A 15261-nucleotide genomic window follows, 5' to 3' on the forward strand; every position below is an offset into this window, starting at 1 on the left:
ACAAGTTTTGGCCATCTGATTTTTTTTTTTTTTTTAAAAAAAAAAAGCTTCGTGCCTTGTTTGGGAAAATGTGTGTGTGGCACCCTGGAAAAAAAATAAGGACGGGGCAGGCCCCATTCCTGTAATCCTTCCCCATGGCGGTCCCCGAGGCAGGCGGCTCGTTTGGGCCGGCGGGCGGGCGGCCCCCTCAGCCCCCATGGCCCCGCCCCTCCGCTCCGGCGGGAAAGGTGCCGGGTTTGTCCCCTCAGGAGGAAGAAAGGGGACGGGAGCCGCAGCCTGCGCGGGTCTGGGGAGCTCAGGTCCCGGGTACTGTAACCACTCGCAGCCCCACGCTCTCCAAGGTTCCCGGGGATGAGCTGTGTGTTAATGGTCGTTGTAATTCTGGTGCCTCACCCTTTGGGAAAGGACATTTATATCCCGTGAAGAGGCAGCTGGCAAGGAAAAGCCAAATAAATCTGCGTGTTGATATATGATTAATCATTTATTTTCCACTGAGTCAACAGATGTGAAAGTCTGCCGTGGTGTGCCTCGGTGCAGGTCAGATCACCTCCTGTCCCCAGCGCAGGGGCCAGGACCCTGCTCCTGTCACATCAGCTGCCAGGTTCTGTCAGTTCAAAAGCAGCCCATCAGGCACAGTGCTAAGTGCTGCGGCCAGGACCCCCTCGCAACGACAGCCTCAGTCTGCTGGAAGGAGGGCAGGTCTCACATATCACAGAATCTCAGACTGGTTTGGGTTGGAAGGGACCTTAAAGTTCAACCAGTTCCAACCCCCTGCCACCAGCAGGGACAGCTTCCACTAGACCAGGTTGCTCCAAGCCCTGTCCAACCTGGCCTTGAACACTGCCAGGGATGGGGCAGACACAGCTTCTCTGGGCAACCTGTGCCAGGGCCTCACCACTCTCACAGGGAAGAATTTCTTCCTTATATCTAATCTAAATCTTCCCTAATGAACATTCATAATGTATCCTAACAAACAGCTCCCAAGGTGGTAACAGAAGGGTTAGGGCACCCAAGGTGGCACAGAAGTGTTTGTGTTTCCTCACCAAAGTGGATGGATTCTCCGTGTTGTCTCGGACTTTCACCCTTTTATCTGCTTCATTGCAGGCGCTGGTGACTGGAATCCTCTGGGTCTTTGATGCACTAACACACCACCAACGGGAGGCCCCTCTGCTTGACAGGCAGATTTTGTTCATACCTAAAGATTTTAGTAGGGTGCGGTATAATTCCTTCATTTTCCCTCGTAGGCTGCAGGAAGGCGCAGGCCTGGGTCTGCCTCGTTTTTCTGCTGTGAGATGCCAGTTGCCTGAGGATGGGGAGCAGGAGAGCGATCCCATCAACTGTTTAGCTGTGTTTGTAGTGAAGGATTACGTGCATTTCAGGAACATATTTTCAATGGAGAAGGGGACTGGAATACAGATGTAATGCCTTTTGCATTATTTCTTCTTCCTTCAGTATTTGAAGCTAAGAGGTTTTCAAAATCTTTTCAAGTACTTTTTATTTAATGTTTTACTGTAACCATTTTTCTGAATGATATTAGGCATAATGTGAAGGCATGATTTTCTCATTCCATAATTGTCAGGGTTCTGAAATAGAAATGAAATATATCCTGACACTATCAGAAACACTTATTTTATAGGAATATTTCCATTAAATGCTAACAGAAGTGTCTCTATCATATTTTCACTTGAAACCCAAATAAGATCATTCTAAAATTACATTTTCTTTCTCACTTCTCCCAGCGTCTGAATGCACAAGATTCTTGCAAGCAAATTAGTCAGACCTTAAGTATCCATTTAGAAGCTGAAAAAAGCTATTTGCAGATATTTAGTATAAATTACCCCATCCTCTGTTAGATGTAGCCCATCTTGTAGTTTCATAATAAACCTGTCTTACCTTTCATGGATTTTATTAACAAGGATGAGCAAGCAAACATACACACACATCTGATGGCGTAGTTTACAAAGCTTTTGATCAGCCATCCCTAGAACAGTTAAAACAAGCTCGTAAGTAAGACAGAAGCAACCTAAAACCAAAACCACAAAAATTATAAGCCAGGTTATAAGATCACATTTCTAAGGAACTACTTTGTATTCATTTTTCTTACATTCATAAAATAAAAGGAAGTATTATTTTGCTTTTGATTTAATCATTATATCAATAACTGTCTTTTCTGGTTCTTGCCCTTGCTTACAGAAGTCACATGAGAGGGCAGTGACATGGCAAGTTAACCATGAAAAAACATTAAATAAGCTCTCTGTATATTGTTTTGCACAATAAAAGCCTCATATTTTTATATCCCTGTTTTATTCTCTTCATGCAAGCATACTTTGTACAGGTGTTACTTCTATGTCTTCAATATTTATTAAGTATTCTGAACCCCAGCAAGAACTCAAAAACAAATACAGCTTTATAGTCTGTTCTGAAGATACATGGCTAAGGAGTTGTAACCTTCTCAACAGCACTGGTTTTTGGGCTTTCTGTCACATAAAGATGGATGAGCTGAGAGGTTGAATAGCCTATTACCCATTCTGTCTGCAACTAGGCTGACTTCTGTCATAAAAATACAAACTTAACTTTCTTACCAGAATAAATTCCACTAATGTTAAATCATTTAAAATATTCCCACGTCCAAACTCATCTCTGACCCAAGATGGGAGTAAGATTTGTTTTTCCTAACACCCGTTAAGCCCTTTCTAGTCAAACTGCTTCATCTGAGAGTAATGCAGTGTATTTTATCATGTTGGGCTGGTCGGTCAGATAACAAAGAGTTGGAAGCAGAATCTGAGTTTAAATCCATATATGATGAACTGAGAAGTTTCTGTAGTTCAAGGACTTCTTAAAAATCCTTTTACAGTTATTAATTCATTTATTGCCACCTCAATACTATATTTGTTTGCATTTCCCAGTAGTGATCAGTACTTTATAGCCTGTTCTTCCATGATGAAGGCCTTGGAGGATCAAGTAGTCCAAGAAGAACCAGGATACCAGGATGATGAGGTAAATTTATGGTTGATTGACAAATATTAGCAGCAAATGTTGTTTGAAGATATTTTGATTATGTTATGAAGTCCACAGAGGGACAGGAGGTCCCCAAAGACCATCAGGGAACTCAGTGCATTTAAAATCTTCTTCAAGTCTAATACCAAGAAAATCTTATTCTCCTGATCCTGGTACAGCCTTGCTCTTCAAGTACCTTTAACCTTTCAAAAGCTATGCAGAGTTTTTAATAGGATTATCATTATTTCTTTATATTTTACACTTCTACATTAAGTGCAAGGGGACTATCAATTAATTTTATGCTTCCAATGAATGGTCATCAGCCTGAAAAGACTGAGGAACTGTGGCAGAAAAAGATCAAGATGATGATCATAACACAAGTTCTATTAGCACAGCAGAGGACTGCGTGCCTGTGAAGATCCACTTTACGAAGAGGGTGATAGGAAATGTGTAGGCCTTCTTGGCTCACTGTGGCTTTGCTTATTTGGGTAGTCCAACAAGCTCTGTATGATTAGGGAAAATCATTGAAATGTTTACAAATTTGAAACAGTCACATAGTGAGATAGATGTAATTACAAGAAAGAGCAAAACCTGGTTTTATTTTTTTCTGCTATTTTCTTTTTAGGAATCCTTTTTCCAGGATATTGACCTGCTACAGAAGCATGGAATTGTAAGTATTAGCAATGAATTTACATTGCCCATGCAAAGTTATTTTAAGGTTGTTTCCAACAGCGCAAACACATCAATGCAGATGACTGAAATTCCTCCTTGCAATAAATTCTAAATCAGTCATATGAAGACAATTTTTGCCTTTGGTGATAAGACAGGTTTTCAGAAACTCTCATTCCCATCAGATTCCTAAATAAAGTGGCAAGATATTCAAAGTATTTAGCACCCAGCACTCTTGAAAAACCAACTACTTGCTAATTTATTTGAAAACTGTGTGATAGATTACTTCCTGTTCCTGCCAATCTTTGTAATTACTCCTGCATTTTTGGTGCCTGTGAAATTACACTGTGACAATTGTTGCTATACTATTTTCAGCATGCTGGTGAAGGGGGTAGAGTGGGAGTGAGGAAAATATTAGTAGCTAGAGAAAGAAATGGTTAGTTTTCTTCATTAAATATTAATTCCTAACGTCGTTATCACCACCATAATTATTATTATCACATAAATGTCACCTATTTATTTGAATTACTATTATTAGATGCTTAGCCAGGAGACTGGCTCATAGATGGGAACCCTATTACATTCAGTGTTATAGAAACAGAATAAAAAGTTGGGCTGGCCCAAAGTAATATAAGATTAAATATATAAACAACTACAGACAGATACAGATGGGGAGGCCACAGGCACAATGAGACAGCAATAGTCAGCACTGTAATTCTGGGCTTGGCATGTCAGCAATATAATTGTTGTCAACTTTTTTTTATTGGTAAGTCATTGACAATTTTAAAGAGAGTTCTGAATGAACATCATGAGGGTGAGAGCTCAAACTATAGGATGACATAAGAAAAATACACAAATTCTTGTGTTAAAAATGTAACAAGTTGACCAAAGAGGCTGCCCTCAAGAGCTGGAAGGGAGCTGTACTAGCCTGTCAGTATTAAATGAGGCATGCTATGCAGAGAACGATACCAAGGTATGGAAGGTCTTGAAAACAAAGAATAATGACATAGGCTGTTCTTCTGCCTTAATAAGGTTTCCTGCTCCTTTTCATTCTATTTTTTCTTCTTTCGAAATGATTATTTCCACAACCCAGGGGAAGGTTTTGTTCTCATCTCTGCCAGTTAAAATCTTTGTGTGAACATATGACCCACATCACCTAAATTCATTTGCTTAAAGAAATAGTTTTTGTGAGTTTGATACCCCCCCCAGAGTAGAGAGAGAAGTATTTACTAGATCTGAGAGTATGGCCACAAAGACAGCCAGATTGGCACCACCAAGGCTGTGGCTTGATGTTCCAAAGCATTTGGTAAGGGGTTCAGGTTATTTGAGCCTTTGCTAAGCCTTTCTACCCCTAGAAAATACTAGTCCTTCTGGCGACTTTTGTAACCACACTGTGAACTGGATTTGTGAATCAAAAAAAATAAAAATATCACAACAAATAATGTCATTTAGGTTTTGTTATTTGCAAATCCTTGGTCTGCCCTTTTCCACCTCGGAGGCCAGGACTGGCACAGGGCTGCAACATAAGGCAGAGGATCAGGACAAGCAGCTGGTGCAAGGCATGTCAGCGTGTTAAAATGACTGCCCAATACTTTGTAGCATTGAACTCTTGCCTAAGGAGGTGTAGATCTTGGCTGAACCCTGGCTGGTGCACAAGCTGTTGGTAAAAAGGGTATCTGTGCAGGACTGAACAGGAACTTCTACAACCAGGTCTACCACATGGAGATTTGCAATGCAGAACAGCCTTGGGTCTGACATGACCAGAAAGACAGAGACACTGAGGAAATGCAGATGCAGGATAATGTCTTTTAAGTTTTGGCCTAGAAAAATTATCTTTGCAGCAGGAGTCTGTTTGTCTTAATAGAAAAACACAATCCTTATTATACTGCTGATTGTCATATTCCTTTGGGTGGAAGAGTCATTTTTATTCATGACTTATTTTAACCCACCCATCCCTATGAATGTAATAATCAAGAAACCTATCACAGCATGAGAAATAAGCTTCCAAATGAACATGACTAATTTCTTGCATAACCCCCCTCTCTTCTTATGTCCTATGCACCCACACTCTCTAGATAAATAGATGATACATCCAGTTCAAAGGGTTTTTTTTTTTCCGAAGAAAAATCTTGGCTGAAAATGGTAAATTGAAGTGTTATCCCACACCTTTCACATAATTTGTTTTCTTGTGATAATCTGTTGTTTGCATTTAAGTTTTCAGTGATGTCAGAATCATCAAATGAGGTGAGAGGAGGCAAAATGTGTCAGTAGGGCGCTGACTGAAGTGATGCTGTACGCAATTTACGAAGAACTCTATTAGTCCATTGCAGCCCAGAGTGTCAGTCAGATGTGGAGGATATGTGTGCTTTAAACTGGATGTACTGGGAACGTGTAGAAACAGCACATCCGTTAGCGTCAGTTTCCAATAATCCTTGTGACTCAGCTCCCAGTTGCCCACGATCAGATTATCTGGTTTACAGATTATCTGTGCTAAGGGACCAAGGACAGATTGAGTGTTACTGAGTTTACTAGGTCGGGCTCCATGCTATCTGAAATAATCTGTACTGGTTGTTTAGTACCAGCTTGGATCTAGAAAGACTGAAACTGAACAGGGGTATGTAAATACAACTTGACCCAGACACCTTTGTCACCATGATCCCTCACACCAGTGTTACTCAAAATTTTCTGTTGTTGGTGTCACAAACTACATAATGAAGAGTTTACTGTAAATCTGTTTCTTCCTTGCTGAAAATACACATGCATATCAATGTATAATAAAATATGTTTCCAAGGATTACTCTGCCTGCTAGTTGTTAACCATCCTGAGCACTCACAGAAGGGAACTTTCTTCACAGAACGTAGCAGATATTAAGAAACTGAAGTCAGTTGGGATCTGCACGATCAAAGGAATCCAGATGACCACAAGACGGGCACTATGCAATGTAAAAGGGCTTTCGGAGGCCAAAGTGGACAAGATTAAAGAAGCTGCAAACAAGCTTATTGTAAGTCATTAATTTTGCTTATTGTTTAAACTTATGTTGGACTCTCCAAAATGCTGGGCAACATTTCTCTGAACAGATTTTTCCACCACATCATCAAGATAAATTGTGAAAATTATTCTGTTTGTTACTCTAAAGGGATAATACTTTACAACAATCAGACAAATGCTGTTGCACTTTTCAAACCCATCCTATGTAAATGAGACTATGGTGGAGAAAAGATATTTATGTGGGATTATTGCACTTTACCTTCGGGTTAAAGATAAAATAAGCTTTTCATGTTCTCGTTGGTCTTCCTTAGGAACCAGGCTTCCTGACTGCCTCTGAGTACAGTGAAAAACGGAAGATGGTATTTCATATTACTACTGGCAGCCAGGAATTTGAGTAAGCTTATCTCTACTTAAATCCTGTTTTAATCCAAATTGTTCCAATAATCCTACTTATTGTCTTTAATGAGACACAAGAATATAAATGAATAAATATTCAGCTAGGACACGTAGGTTACCTTGCATTTGGAGCTGTGGCTGGCTCAAAGGTGCCTGCACCAGTAAGCAACAAAACCAACTCCTTTTCTGAAGGGAAACTGGACTTTGTACAGTCACTGTAAATAAACAGGGTTTGCATCCATAAATCCCAAATGTATCATCATTTTCCACCTAGTCAAAACAATCTGCAGGTCCAGGGTCAAAATTAATTCAAGACCTCCCTTGGGATACTTTTTATGGAACATTATCTTTTCAAAGGTATTTTCTTTCCAGTAGTAATTTCTATAGATCTTTCTCTTGCACACATAAAGGGAGGCTAATAAAGAGTTAATTCATTATGAGTCAGTGATCATTTAGTGCCCTGGAGGAATTAGGGCAGAAATAAATTTCTTAAAGTAGCAAAACTTTCTGGTTTTGACTTTTCTCTTGTGATTTGTGGGTCTAACTATATCGTAATCCTCTCCCTTTCTCCAGTAAACTCCTGGGTGGTGGGATTGAAAGTATGGCAATCACCGAAGCCTTTGGAGGTGAGAAATAGGACAACAAATTGCAACTTAGTTTAGATTTTAAATTAAGATGGATTACTTTTATCAAACTTGCCCCATTGTAGTCATAAAGATGAGCACCTGCATGAGTGTAAGAAGAAAGAAACTGCTTCTCTTTTCCCATTATTCCTCTTCACTTGCTTGCAGGCTTTGAGCTGAGTAATCATTAGACTTGGGGCATGCTGATTCAGTAAACCACAACACTATTAATGCTGTTAGTAACGTGTCATGTAGAAAAAATTTCCCTGATGCAATCTGTGTTCCTTTCCAGTAACAAAACTGCCACAGAAGGTATTTTATTTATCCACACTTAAGATACATTGCATTTCAAGTAAGATTTTGAAATTACAGTTAAACTACTATTACAGTAAGTTTGATCAGTTAGTGGCAAACACTTCAAAACTAGTAAGAGTTTATAAAACACAGTACTCTTCCCCTTAGAAAAGATAACCTGGGGACGTAACATGATTGGATATAATGAGATTAAATGCTCCATCCCTGGCAATATTCAAGGCCAGGATGGACAGAGCCTTGGGTGACATGGTCTAGGGTGAGGTGGCCCTGCCTGTGGGAGGAGGGTTGGAACTAGATGATCTCAAGGTCCTTTCCAACCCAAACCATTCTATGATTCTATGATCATTTTACCAAAAATGAAACTAGGCCAGGTCAGTGGAATCAGCCATTCCTTCACCCCTCCCTCAATTAATGATTTTCTATAGGTGCCACGCGGTTTTAACTTCTACATAGAAAAGAATAAATTATGTTAGCAGTCAAATATGATTAAATTAAAGCAGTTCAGATTTTGCTTTTCATGTTACACACTTCTACTGCATGGAATATGATTTATAAATTGGGGTTAAATTATTGTAAAAGGTAGGGATAGAGGTGAATTTTGTAAATAAGCGTGTTGCTAACTGCAGTAACTACTGAAAAAGAAACCCTGACATTTTTTATTTTCCTTTTCTTTTTCTGTTTCAACAGAGTTCCGGACAGGCAAAACCCAACTAGCTCACACCCTTTGTGGTAGGTGTAATCCCTTACAAAAAAAACGCTGTTTCTGTTCAGTGAATCCATTCTTTACAACTACATCAGAATTAAACACATAGAGACAAGTTGGAATCCTTTATCTCTAGAAATACTGTGAAACAGACCCTGGTGACTCTGACAACCATTAATTGTGTCTAGGTAGAGAACTCATAGAAATGATTACTTTTTAATACTGCTCACATCACCTTAAGTTTTGCTATAAGGAGAGAGAAACTAACAGAATGTCCTATATGAGCCAGTGAAACAGGCCATCTGGAAATAATGCACGAATAAGGGTTACAGGTGGACAGAGCCATTGCTCAGAAAAGGGCAAAGGCAAGACTCTCAGCAACTCTTCATTTTCTGGTTTCAAGAGGTTTTGCTGAATGTGACATTCTGAAAGGGCACTGAAGGGATACTTCTGGTGACAGGAGCTGGATAATCAAAATCTCTGGTAGTTACCCTATTCAGGCAGTGCCAGCTGATACAGCAGGACTCTGATTTCCAGCAATAGCTCTCAAGCTGTAAATAGTAGTAAATAATAACTAATATAACTATTAATGACTCTGGAATACATTTACCAGACATTGGGTAGGCAAACATTCCTTTAAATGAATCCTATATTATACAGGAAATTATGGCAGCTTCTGGAAAAATAAGGCTGATTCTGTGGAGTGCAGTCTAATGGTCAGTAGCATCATACCCTTTTGATTGATTACAACAATCATACCTTAATGAATGATTACAACTGAATCAAGTATTTTAGCTTATTCGCTCCAAAGAGACTAAACCCACAACCAGGAACTATTCGCTTATCGGGAAAAGTTCAAATTCAAATAATTTTTGATCATATGAGTTACAGCCGGGGAAAAAATCCTACTAAATCAATACCATTAATTTGGGCAGAGGATTAAGAGGATGCTTTGAGCGTAAGAACTTACTAATAATATCCTTACCTGTTTTCAATATAAAATACACAGATTTAGTGATGGTACTGAGTAGAACACAATTTTGACACCATTATGTCTTATCTGATCTTCATTTGAGAAAAAGGGCTTGAGTTTCTTCTCAAGACTGCAGTTAAGACTTGAGATACTCCTGATTTCCAGGCTGATCACCAGGCTGGTGATAGGGATAAGCAGTTGTATTTTATTATAAAATAATAATAGAAGGAGTAAGAAAATATTTTTCCTGCTTTTTCCTTTTTATCTTGTATGAATTCACTGTAGTGACTGCTCAGCTTCCAGGACCAAATGGCTACACAGGTGGAAAGATCATCTTCATTGATACAGAAAACACTTTGTATCTTTTGGACTATTAAAGCTACAGGTAGGATGAACTGGAAAGACAGTTTGTTATAAGCAAGTAGGAGGCTCCAGATAGCTTCATACTTGTAAAACATTACAGCTGACAGGAGAGAGCCTGGAGAGCACGGTGTGTAGAGACCCACAAGGCAGTGGTTTTTGTCTCAATGGAATCTGACCTGGGAAACTTGGTTAGGATACAGATTTTATTTTAACTGGGAGGTTTTTTTTGAGATCTAATATGCCTTCTACAGGTTATAGAAGCTTTTTTATATACTTCAAGAAAAATTCATCTAAGTACTAAACGCTATTTTTAACACTTCATATCTGTGGTAGACTGCATATAAATAGATTTTGCTCACAGCTAAATTCCTAGAGCACAGATATCCATATGTCACACCCCCCTCAAACCCTGAACACAAAACAATTATCATCATGAGACCTAAGCTATCTTTAGGGTACGTGGAACAGTGTGAAGAGAAAAAGTCAGTCTTCTCATGGATGAAAATAAATAATCTTTTTTTCTTTTCCCCCATAGTTCTATTTTGGAATGGAGTTTTATTATTTTCAGAACATGGTTTGTATAAAAAGAAATCCTTAACTTTGACTAACACCAGCAGACCAGACCGTCTCCGTGACATTGCCGATCGCTTCAGTCTTGACCATGATGCAGTACTGGACAATGTGTTGTATGCACGTGCATACACTAGTAAGACCATTCCTGCAACTGGCATCAGAGCTGTTTTTTCTTTAAGACTCCTGTTTTAATATTTCTCAGTTTATTAACTAAAGCTCCCCACTTAGGATCATAAAGAGTGTTTTTCTGCCAACAAAAGTTGTAAGCCTGCTTCCATTTTCTGTTTCTGGTGTTGGAAACTGGGGCCTACAAGGATGCCGGTCAGGGACTCTTCATCAGGGACTGCAGCAATAGGACAATGGGGAATGGGTTTAAAATTAAACATGGGAAGTTCAGGTTAGATATAAGGAAGAAGTTCTTTACTGTGAGGGTGGTGAGACACTGGAAAAGGCTGCCCAAAGAAATGGTAAATTCTCTGTTCCTGGCAGCGTTCAAGGCCAGGCTGGACGGAGCCTTTGAGTAACACGGTCAAGTGGAAGGTGTCTCTGCCTATTGCGGGGGGTTTGGAACTAGATGATCCTAAGGTCTTTTCCAACCCAAACCATTCTATGATTCTATGATTCTATTTCAGCTCAGCAGCACTACATAAAGTTTTGCAGTTTGCCACAACAAGGAGTGAACTCTGCTGGTTGCCTGACAAGTGGCAGTATAGGATCTTAGTAAGAGAAACACCGACCAATGTAACCATAATTGCCTGGACGCAAGCTAATTCTATAAATGCTGTTGAGAAATTCTCTATGGTCTTGTGAATGGGACTTTACAGGAACAGATGCAGCATACTCTGCCACAAGATACTGCCTTAAAACTTCAAGGAATTTTTAAATGGGACTTTTATTTGAGAGTACAATATGAATATGAATAATATGATTAATACTATTTCTGTGTGTCATTGAACTCAACATTAGATTCAAATGTTTATACTACTTTTCAGTTCTTAACAAAAATACGATGCCTTCATGCAGAGTTTTCTTGTGAAGCTTTTCACAAGGAAGTTTTGTTACAAACTGGCACCTGCAGAAGCACAGGCACTGTTGGATATTGTAGAGGCAGCTTGGTTTTGGGTGCTGGATTTAACACTGTTGGCAGTGAAAATACAAACAGTGCAGACATTTAAAGCAGAATTTTAAAATTCAGGCTTTTGTGTCTTCTGAGCTCTTTTGGCCCTAATTTCACTTGGCAACTGTACTTCCCACCAGGTGAACATCAGATGGAACTGCTTGACTATGTAGCAGCCAAGTTCCATGAGGAAGCTGATATTTTCAAGCTACTGGTACAAGACTAATTTTATTATCATTATTACTGCTTTTAGTATAGGTTCTGTTATTTTCTTTCACTGTATTTACTTACTGAGAATAATTACAATGCAGATCATTGACTCCATAATGGCACTTTTCCGTGTGGATTTCAGTGGTCGTGGGGAGTTGGCTGAACGACAACAGAAACTCGCTCAGATGCTGTCAAGGCTCCAAAAAATATCAGAAGGTGAGAGAAACATGGCAAAATTCAGAAAACATGGATTAGAGTTAGTGCAACAGTAGCTGTTAGTAGCACAACCACCTCATAGTCCAAGTGTATTATCGATCAGGCACTGGCATTTCTTCACTTTACACCTCTGACAGTTACCAAAAAGAACAAATTGATAGTGCAGTATTTCAAGATGAGAGATTAAGGAATCTTTAGAACTATTCAACATTTAGAGTTTTTCTAGAAATACGGTTAAGACAAGTCTTAAATGAGAGAACAGGTTGTAGAACTGGAGAAATACCTGCCATGAGAAACCATGCTCCCCACATCTCAACAGTCTAAGTACACAAGCAACATGAGGAATACACAAAAGGATGAAGGCTCAGAGCCATAAAAAACTGTACCCATCACCACCTTCCCAGTACTTTGAAATGCTCTGAGGGATGAAGACAGGATGAATAGTGCTCCTCCTCTTTAGAATGTCTCAAGAATGTTGAAGAGGAATGAGTAAATGACTTTTCTTTTACGCAGTAAATTAAAAAAAAAACCAGCAAACCAACAAAGGGAGGGAGAGGGGGCTGCAGGCAGGGAGCCAGCAGAGAAGATGGGAACTGAGAAAGACTTGTTCAGTGCAACTCTGAAAAGTGCTCATTTTTGGCATAAGTATTACAGCTGACATCACACAACACCAAATTTAGGCTGTCTCCTGATCAACTCCAACCATCAGATGTAAAGAATATTTGCTTCTCTTGTACTTGAAATCTGAAGGGCTTCAGCAGCAGCCTGGCTTTTCCCATGGGTGGAAGAATATTTTGGAATTAGAATTGGATTTGGTCGACCCTCTTTGCATTGTTTTCTATTGCAGAATATAACGTGGCTGTGTTTGTGACCAACCAGATGACTGCTGATCCAGGAGCAACGATGACGTAAGATACTTTTCTCTCTTTACCAAAACTTCCTGTCCTCTGTATTACATATTTAACAGAAATGAGAGCTGAGATTGTATGGAGCCAGAGCCACCAAAATGAAGGTTCAGATTGGTCACTGGTCCCTTTAATACAAGGAATCATTCATGGATGACAACTATAGGTTTCTCTCAGTCTTCGTTATGAGATTTTTTATGTTTACCTGCTGTCTGGCATGATGGCTTCTTTCACTGTGACTTGAACAAAGAGAACAAGCCATATAAAGTACTGAAAGGCACTCAATTTTCTTTTGGAGCAATTATATATGGAGTTTAAGATGTGTATTTCTTGAGCCTCTTGAATTTAATGAGAGAAAAATTATGCCAGCATTGAACATTTGAACATCCTATCTTGAGGCCTTGTCTGTCAGTTAATCACAGTATTAACCTATGGAGTTTTCACAATTTTCTTGCTAATTTAGCTTTCAGGCAGACCCAAAAAAGCCCATTGGGGGCCATATCCTTGCTCATGCTTCGACCACCAGGATTAGCTTGAGAAAAGGGAGAGGGGAGCTGCGTATTGCAAAGATATACGACAGGTAAATCACCCTTCCTTCACAGGAAGGAAGTTCTGTTATGAGCAACTGCAAGGTGACAAGTTCATGGGACTGAAATTTAATGGTTTGACAGAGATTTAGAGTTTCAAACTAACCACGTTTCTGGATGGTAAATTGAGAGAAAATCTGACAGGACAAAGTACTTAACAGACTTACAGTTGTCTTGTGTATTGCATGCATTAAACTATACAATTTTTCATCATAAATCCTACTAGATGCTTATCTCTTAAAGAAGACCATCAAATAGTTTGGCAACTCTAGTGGTCCCTTGGCAGGAAAATTTCAGAGATGTTAAATTACTAAGTTTTGCTGACACCGTTAGTATCACTTTATGTGGTAAGCTGTGGCAGGCATAAGTCACTAAAAATCACACCAGAACTACACAGACAGACCAGTGTTTCTGGTTAGGAACTAAGAAACTGAAATGAGAGTTTGTGTTGGATTTCACATTTGCTGATCTTGGTAATACTCATCACGTTCTACAGCTTACATACAGGCATAAAGACAACGTATATGTAACCAATCTGGAATACTTCAACATTTTGGGGACCATTTCACAACTGCATTTAGCATGGGGAAACCCACATCTTTGTTGTTTCTTTTTTCCCAGCCCTGAGATGCCTGAAAACGAAGCCACGTTTGCAATAACTGCTGGAGGGGTTGGGGATGCCAAAGAATAGGCAGAAAAAATGATGTAAATGTACAGCTGAAAACAACATGGGTAACTGTGATGAAGATCTGTGTGAGGTCACCAACTGCCTGGCTGCATTTTGAGAACCAACTGAGGTCTTTCGGGAGAACACTGGGATGGATTTTGTACAGTTCAGTTTTATTGATCCTAATAAGATTTGGTTCAGTTTGGGTCTTTGTTTTACAACTGAACTCAGCAAACAAAGCTTTTAAGAAATAAGCTTGTGAATTGTTCAAAGAAGCCTTTTCTTACATTTTGTGAAAATCAAAGCTGTCCTTTCATATAAAATTAAAATACACTTTTTTAGTTTCTTTCAAAGAAAGTGGTTATGTGGTAAAATTTAGTAGTGTGAAATGGAACAGAATTGGAATAAACTCAGTTATAAAACTGATATAAATAGATGAAAAAAGCAGTGGCAGGAGCAACAGCCCAAGAACTTGGTGGACCCTCACATACCATACACGAACATGTTGCTTCAAAAATATGTTTTCAAGCATTTTTATCTTGACTAGATAAGTTTGTATTTTTATTTAGCATTCTCTACTTTTCGGAAAGAATGTTTTCAAACTGTTCATCTTAAAGTTAAAAATAAAGATTATGAACCACACTCTGCTTCTGTTTGGGTGCTTTAAACCAAACCCTGCTCTCAATAATCTCACTGATCTTTCACAATGCAATCCAACATTTTAACACCTTTTGTCTGGTTCTCTAAAGAAACAACCTTTATAGAATTTGCCTTGTCAGTCTCCTAATATAAGTAAGAATATTAACATTATTAAATAATATTATTATTAAAAAGCAGATGAAAGCAAAACCAGTGATTAGATAGGGCAGACAGGCTGACACCAATACTTAACACTGCTAATGCACATAAGAGGCCACGAAGTAAAAAGGCAGTGATGACCAGAAATTCATGCAAGAAA

At 39.1% G+C, this 15261-nt stretch overlaps 1 protein-coding gene across 4 annotated transcripts; it reads left to right on the forward strand.

Moving 5' to 3' along the window:
• The first annotated feature begins 776 nt into the window (after positions 1–776).
• Positions 777–14945, forward strand: DMC1 (DNA meiotic recombinase 1). Of its 4 annotated transcripts, XM_061450858.1 has the most exons (14): positions 780–1212; positions 2907–2997; positions 3623–3667; positions 6522–6668; positions 6967–7049; positions 7625–7677; positions 8677–8718; positions 9951–10023; positions 10643–10734; positions 11859–11932; positions 12030–12144; positions 12992–13052; positions 13513–13629; positions 14258–14945. In XM_061450858.1, the coding sequence occupies exons 2-14, from the start codon at positions 2938–2940 to the stop codon at positions 14325–14327; spliced, it is 1032 nt and encodes a 343-aa protein (XP_061306842.1). In that variant the 5' UTR covers positions 780–1212; positions 2907–2937; the 3' UTR covers positions 14328–14945. The 4 variants fall into 4 exon arrangements, with proteins under 4 accessions (XP_061306840.1, XP_061306841.1, XP_061306843.1 ...); XM_061450856.1 differs by lacking the exon at positions 9951–10023 and having other exon boundaries at positions 777–1212; positions 10564–10734; XM_061450857.1 differs by lacking the exon at positions 9951–10023 and having other exon boundaries at positions 777–1212; positions 2910–2997; positions 10564–10734.
• The last annotated feature ends 316 nt before the right edge of the window (positions 14946–15261 follow it).

Source organism: Pezoporus flaviventris, unplaced genomic scaffold (assembly GCF_033815535.1).
Source record: "Pezoporus flaviventris isolate CSIRO_AGI_PZ_B2104156 unplaced genomic scaffold, CSIRO_AGI_Pfla_v1 ptg000011l, whole genome shotgun sequence".
In the NCBI taxonomy this organism is placed as follows: domain Eukaryota; kingdom Metazoa; phylum Chordata; class Aves; order Psittaciformes; family Psittacidae; genus Pezoporus; species Pezoporus flaviventris.